The 7,532-nt window shown below is 45.5% G+C and overlaps 1 protein-coding gene across 1 annotated transcript; it reads right to left on the bottom strand.

Annotated features, from left to right (window-relative positions):
* Positions 1–3,133: 3,133 nt before the first annotated feature.
* LOC144742287 (homeobox protein Hox-D3-like) lies at positions 3,134–4,467 on the bottom strand. The gene is given in 12 exon segments (XM_078624757.1): positions 3,134–3,211; positions 3,213–3,281; positions 3,284–3,322; positions 3,325–3,414; positions 3,416–3,481; positions 3,483–3,776; positions 3,778–3,884; positions 4,019–4,206; positions 4,208–4,299; positions 4,301–4,324; positions 4,326–4,385; positions 4,387–4,467. Coding segments are annotated over 12 exon segments (1,188 nt in total).
* Positions 4,468–7,532: the final 3,065 nt, after the last annotated feature.

Raw genomic sequence — 7,532 nt, 5'->3', positions numbered from 1 at the left:
TCCAGTCACCGGCAGTCTGAGTTATATGAACGATCATAATGACATTAATGATAATCAACTCTGAAATCAATCTACACAAACGTATCAAACTGATAAGTTCAGACAGAATGTTAAATAAATTAATGTGTAAATAAATAAGCAAGACAAACAGCAGGTGGGCAGCAATGTAACTTTAGAATGATTTCCCTGAATATATTTGGAAGCAAATGTCCTTCAGACTTTGTTCATTCACTGTATTTGCAGCTCAGAATGTTTTGTCTCTTCTCACTACAATCTCACTTCTCACATTGAATTCTCTCCGGTTTTCCTCCTGCTCCGGTTATCAGCCCTGCACAGATTAATGTGGGTCAGTCCTCTCAGCGTTTGTCAGGAGGGTTGATTTTTTTTTTTTTTTTTTTAGTAGAAAATCCTTCGCCGGTTCACTTCCGTTAATTGCTTTGTTGTGAAATTCAGTCTTGATCCGCGTTCGATCCTGAGGCACAGTCCCTGCATGCAGAGAAGAGTGAAAAAAGAAAGTACCAGTTTGTCACTTCTTTTCCTCTGCAGTGTCTCCTCTTCTCCCTCCTGCACAGCGTGGAAAATGAAAATAAAAGCCCTCTCCGGACGTAGACGTACGGAACTCGCTGGAAGTATCGCGATATGTTCTCCTGGTGCGCTTCCGTCGTGTGCGCCAACTTTGTGCGTTGATCCACGCTGTGTTTCTGGGCTGCGCACCTGTTCTTGCACATGTTCGTTTGTGCAGACACTGAGGTGGAGAGACGGGCCGGAGGACTCGAACACTGGGATCCGGGGACCTGGTGCTGGTCTCCGTTAGCCCCCGGGAGAACCTGCTCCTCACACGGAGTCATGGTCCTTCACTGAGCATGCGCGGTGTCACCACCCGTCATCCAATCAGCAACACAACATAAGCCCCGAGCTGCTCATCTCCTGTTTCCTGCTTCATCCACCACATTCTGAGAAAGTGAAAATCATTCTTTTCTGTAACGTCTTTGCTCAGGAGGAGAAACATCTATGGATCCCTGTGGGCAAACATGGCTCCATGATTTTTCCTCACTACACTCAGAAATACATCTGATTCAGTTATGTAAATTTCCACCAGATTAGCTCAAATAATATTCATATTTGAAACTAATAAGCCTAAATATTGATTGGTGATCACATTCATTCTTAGTTTGACCAATGCAGCAGAATATAAGTTATCATATGAAGAGCTGATTGATGCAGAGGTTAAAATACATTAATTATTCCAATAGAAATGTATTTTGTATTTTTACTGAGAGTCTGGCACAAAAACACTACATGTTAACTGTTTTGATCAAAGAAGGTGTAATGGATGACTTGTGAGCAGAAGAAAAAGAGCTCAGCAGGGTTAAGATGGCCGCCATCCTCAGACTGCTGCTCTGGAGCCTGATGTAATAACCCACCTTCTCTCATAAACGAAGGAGGGATTTAATTAGAACAAAAACCCATTAACGTGCTTAATTAAGATTTTATTAAGCAATTTAACGTTTGATGTGTCTCAAATTTTGGGGGGGCGCTCAATGATGATTTATTCTTTTCCCCTCGTGCACTTAAATCTTAAATCATCTTAAAACATATGAACATGGTAGTGTTCTCTCTCATTCTCTCTCATATACACACACACACACACACACACCCTCCGCCCATTGAAGACTGGCCTGCTCTGTTTGAAATGTGCTACTTGGATTTGGAATGCAAATGCTTTGTTCACTAGGAGGGGGAATCAGCCAGGAGTCTGAAAGCGACGAGTTTTTGATTAATGAGCTTTGAAATGGCTCTCTAGGAGCAATAAAGGATGAACTGCTCTCTCTCTCTCTCACACACACACACACACACACACACACACTCTCTTTCATTTCATTTCCAATGTCAGAGAATCACCATGTTTATTTTCCTTTCTGCTACAGTCCTCCCAGCCACCCATCAATGGGCACATATATTTTTTTATACTAACTCCAGTGCAGCTCCACTGATTAATTAGTGATCGGTTTAGCAGAGAGGAGGAAGGTAATCATGGCCCAGTCTGAAAGGGATAAGTGACATGAGGGAGATGCAATAAACCCTCATACAATAAAATATCAATAATCTCTGGGCTTTTATTCTGCTGAAATGCACTTTGCATTGGAGTCCGATTGGCTGTTTGGTCTGAGTCAGTGGGCCTCCTGTTATCTGACAGGAGCTGCAGGATCTCCTTCTCAGAGCAAAAATCCACAAACTGCAATAGAAGAGTACAAGTTTGAGCACTTTATTTACAAAATGTTAAACACAATAAAATATAACATTTCAATATAATTAGGGTTTGATAAATTTATGGAGGTCCAACCCAGAGGTGTAACAATGAAGGACGACTAAAGTAGAAAATGAGTACACAAAATGACATGCTGGTGTGAATAATATGGGATACTTCGATAGTCTACATTTTTCTTAAGGTTTGACACACGATTAATCATGGACACATTGTGGCGTTTATACACTATAAAATGCCCCATTTGTCCCAGATTTATACAATTAAAAATGCTCGTTTCTTTTTTTTCCAAACACGCTGCCAGTCATTTTCCAAACCCTGTTTTGCCCACACTTCCAAGTGCACTGATCTGTCCAATCTTACAAAAACACTTATAAATACTCGCATATAAACGATAAATAATGTGCAATACAAAACGGTTTAAATAATAAATATAATATATGATGATACAAATGAGTATTCAGAAACAAGAATGATCATAAATAAACAGGATGAGACAAAACAGACGGGAATGCCAAGTCTCTCTCACTACAAAAGAGCTTCTACGTTTAATCTACACGATTTTACCTTCAAGTACCGGCGTGACATATTCAAAACTGCGCATTGCACTTCATAGAAAAACAACAACAAAAAAACATCTGACAACCGGGCTAACGTGCCCCTGCGCATCTTCCCAAATATTCAAGTGAACCGGACCAAGCTGTATTATTTAGAAAATAATTACACAATTGCAGTAATAGTAAATATCAATAATACTGTAATAACACACACGACTCGATCGGAGTGTAGTTATTCGACTAGTGAGGTAAGAAAAAGGGCGCAACGTAAATTTGGCACACACGCACGCACACACACAATGGAAACACATTACAAATGCGTGAGTTTAGGCGCTTCCTGAATCCTTCCCTGAGACGCTTGGTGAGAGGTGAGGTCTGTGTATGTGGGGGTGGGGGTCACAGGGTCCATGGTGGTGGTTCCCCGGGATCTGCGCGGCGCAGCTGTAGTCCCACGCTGGTGGGATGAAGGATGGGGGAGATGGCCGAGGTTGAAACATGGGGCCCCGAGGCTGGCATGGAATCCACAAAGTTCCCGCCCACGTACACGGGGCTGCCTTGCAAATTGGCGTTGGCAAAGTTGCCGTTGCTCTGCCATGCCGTGGTGGTCGTACTCCGAGCCCGGGTACCGCTTCTGCTGCGGGATGCAGCCGCCCAGGGGGGGCGGTGTACGCGGCCAGCCCGTACATGTTCTGCTGGGGTTTGGCGAACGGCGGCGGTGATGGCGCGTCATAGCTGAGCCCGTTCTGGAGCTGGCCAGAGTATCCAATGTGATTGGGGCCACTCAGCGGTGGGCTCCGGTCCGGGGAGTGTCCCATGGGGGAGTGCGCGATCCCTTTCGACTTCTGGTCCTTTTTGTATTTCATCCTCCGGTTCTGGAACCAGATCTTGATCTGGCGCTCGGTGAGGTTCAGTAAATTGGCCATTTCCACCCTCCGGGGGCGGCACAGGTATCGGGTTGAAGTGGAACTCCTTCTCCAGCTCCACCAGTTGCGCGCTGGTGTATGCGGTTCTGACCCGTTTCGACGCAGGTCCCGATGGGCTCTTTTCATCACTCACCTCACCTGGAAAGGAAGCAATGGGCAGTGAGCTTCAGCATCATTCAGACAAACAGTAAACACAACGAGGCCCAACCCATACCCCCCCCTCCCCCCCGGCCCCAACACACACACACACACACACACACACACACACACACCTGCAGTGGTGCAGTTGTTGCTCTTCTGCTTTGCGTTCTGCCGGGTCTCCTTCATCCAGGGGAAGATCTGCTTCGTGAGGGCTGGTGTGGCTGTACCGGAAGCGCTGCTGCTGGTTGGAGATTTCTTCTTCTGCGATGTGGAGCTGTTGGAGCTGGGGGAGGACGGCAGTGGGGGCGCCTGCTGCTCCCCCAATGCCCGCTGCCTGGCTGCTGCCGTTGCTCTGGCTGCTGCTCTGGCGCATACAGTCTCCGTTGATGTCAGTGTCTTTGAGGGCCGGGGGGCCGGACAGCGGCGGTCTGGATGGGGACACACTGAGCCCTGGTAGTCGGTCTCCATGTTGGAGGTGGAGTAGGACTGATGAGCGGGGGCCATAGCTGTAGGAGTCTGCTTTGGGGTAGCTGTACCCTCCGAACAGCCCAGAGTTATCGTAGTAGGTTGCTTTCTGCATTTTTGATATTTCAAAGCCAGTAAACCGGTGGCAGGTCGATCCAATGGCATGGGTGGTGTTTTTTTTCACGTGATTGGCCTTCCCCACCTTCGCTCCAGTCTGTGACCTGTGCAGAAAGATGCATCAGACTCATATGAGCACACGTGAATTAATCCTATAACCGTTAGAGCTTCCTTAACAGTCCTCGGTAGACTCCTTGAGTCTGTTACTGTTGGAATAACACACACACAGACAGACATTTTCTGGTGTTGTGGGCTGCAGTGGTCATTACATTAGAAATAACAGTCTTTTTTATGACGGTGATACAAAATCACAAACCTCCAGAATCAAGCTGCTCGTTGGCTCATTTCTGGGCACAAAACAGTTAAAGTTTAACTTGCGCTAAAAGGACCCTCCGGGAGTCTTTACGGGACTCAGACATGAGCTGAATCAGCATTTGACACACACACACACACACACAAACACACAATGGGCTTTTCACTAATCACAGCCTCTGACAAAGCCGCCGTGCATTGTTTCCTCTGGAGCAGACGTAGAGCCACCGAGGCCGTGAGCGCGCTTTTGGATCACATGTTTACGCGCACATGAATGGACCTCTATCATGTCCCGGTGTGTGTCACTGGTGTTAATATGTAGAGGTGTGTGTGAAACCGAGACGTGTGGGAGGATAATACGTGATATTTCGTCATGTTTTATGTCTCGGCCTCAGCATTTGGCATCTGGCCAGTTTCTTCTTTCTCGTTTGAATTGACCCACACATATTCTGTTCAAGTCTGGCCGAAGAGTCACCCACTGTAGCAAAGTTGTTAGAGAAATATCAAAGGGCCTGCTACTGTATGTCGGTGGCTCGAGGAGGTGCAGCTTGCGCCGTGCATGACAATTGCACCTGTCAGTGTGGGACCGCGGCAGAATTTATGACCGCAAATGTTATGGTTGTAAACGGCCTCCGAGAGGAATGAAAAGCAAAAACAAGCCTCAGAAGTGTAGGACTAAGCGTAGGAGGAAGGCAAGGGAAAGAATTTCATACTCGGCCACTTCACCCAGAAAGGCGCCTGGTGCGGACCGAAGCCACCGAGCTGAGGCACCGGTGGAGCGGTCAGACGGGTCTGAGAAGCCGGGTAGATGAGGAGCTCAGGGTGGAGGCGGTGAAAATATTCTTCCCTTTTTCTATGTTAGTATTTGCATGTTTGGCGTCAGGAGAATGTGGCTGTGGTGAGTGTGTTGAGTTGAGTAAAATGAGGATGTTATTCGGGCGAACGCAGACCCAAATGTTTCCATCTCCAAGTCCCTTCTGGAGATTTAAACCTCCTGTGACGGTACTAACATGTCGCCTCACAACAAAATACACCGTTTGTGTTGTTCAGCAGTCGTCTCTGTTGACCCCCCCCCATTCATGAAAGAAATGTTACTCACCGAAATCTGCGCAAATGTCTTTTCTATCCCTCACGCATTCATCACCGCTGCCACTTGGACCTGCAACACAAACATTAAAATGTCTAATTGCTGATTTATTGGTCCATTTGTTGACCTGAATGCAAATAAACACAGTCGTCTTCACTCCTGAAAATATTTTATAATAAATGTTAAACTAACAAATATTCTACATTCGTCGTCCTTCTAAATGAATATTATCACCGCAGGTTTTTTTTCCTGCCTGTGCAAAGAAAGAAAAGTGCATGTAGTGCACTTTCACACAAAGAAGGAGCCCAAATGTTTAGCAGTCATAAGCTTTTTCGGTGACCTGCGGGTCATTCAGCATTAAGTCAAAGTTTAATGAACAACGAGGAGCAGTTTCAAATAGCAGCTAAACTTAAGTCCAAGCAGGCATTTAGGTCCCAGCAGCGGGTGAAACAGGAGAAGATGTTTGACCGGCCGCTCAGAGAAGAATGTCGCCTGAGAAACTGCCTGCGCGTGTCTGAGGATTATTTCTAATATCTGCTCCTGGAGGTGGACGATTCGTGTTTTCTGTGCATGAGGAGTATTTGTTAAAGCTGCTCGATATTGTTCGGCTGGAGGGTCTGAGCACACTGGGTCTCTAGTCGCAGACATGCTTCTCTTTTCAAACTGCAGTGTTTTTCGCCTACGCGCTGTTCCGGTAAGTTTGGTTCACACACATGGGCCCGACTCCATGTGCAGACGTATTATCCCAGCTACTTGTCCCCCTCAAATATATACTCCTTCGACGAAATGCTTTTGTGTATTCGTTCATTCAGAAAAATACCAGAAATGAGGATAAAGCAGTCCCTGTTAATACGACCTCTGCTTTCCCTGAAGCAAATGGAGGCTCGTCTGAATCGCCATGTTTGACAATGATTTTACAGCTGGATGGAATAATTCACATTTATCTAAACGTATATATAAAAAATATTATTACTAAGGAATACCAGGAAAAGTGTGACTAATTAATTTAAATATGCTTCTTTTTCCTTCACCCTTGTGTCGTCATGAGGGCGACGCAGCACCTAAATAAACACGGAATACGAGTGGATCAGAATGATCCAGAAATAGGAAGAAAGGAAATCGTCTTTTGTGTTTTCACACTGAAATCCGTCATAACCTTCACAGAGAATTCAGGTGTAATAAAACGAAGGCGTGTGGTTGAAAGCACATAAATCACCACTAACGCCAACTGCGATGATAAGACAACAAATTAATGTGATTTACGAGCCAAGAGTCAGAAAAGGAGAGAAAAGTTGCTGCTTTCCCTTGGAGTTTCTGAAATCAGAGGGAAAAATGCCCCAAACCTCATCGGTTGAAAATGTTGGAAAGCAGCTGACGGGCAAAAAACAAACAAAAATAAAAAAAAACCAAAAACAAAAGATGCAACTTGGCAACAAATCCCCCAAAATCCACCACCAAGAATCTTTGGATGGAATAAATCACCGCGTTGTCTTTGCGTCATATTAACCTGCTGGTTAAAGGTTGTATTCTGACATGCAAATTGCTTCTTACCTGAGAATCAATTCATCATAAAGTCGAACAGCTCGTTTCCACGCTGCGTCTCGAATAAATCCTTCACCCTTTGTCTGCAGACAATGCTGTCCTAAACCTGATCTTGCTGTTTT

Source organism: Lampetra planeri, unplaced genomic scaffold, assembly GCF_965212315.1.
Source record: "Lampetra planeri unplaced genomic scaffold, kcLamPlan1.2.h2 scaffold_964, whole genome shotgun sequence".
Taxonomy (NCBI): domain Eukaryota; kingdom Metazoa; phylum Chordata; class Hyperoartia; order Petromyzontiformes; family Petromyzontidae; genus Lampetra; species Lampetra planeri.
This window is presented reverse-complemented; position numbering and strand designations above follow the sequence as displayed.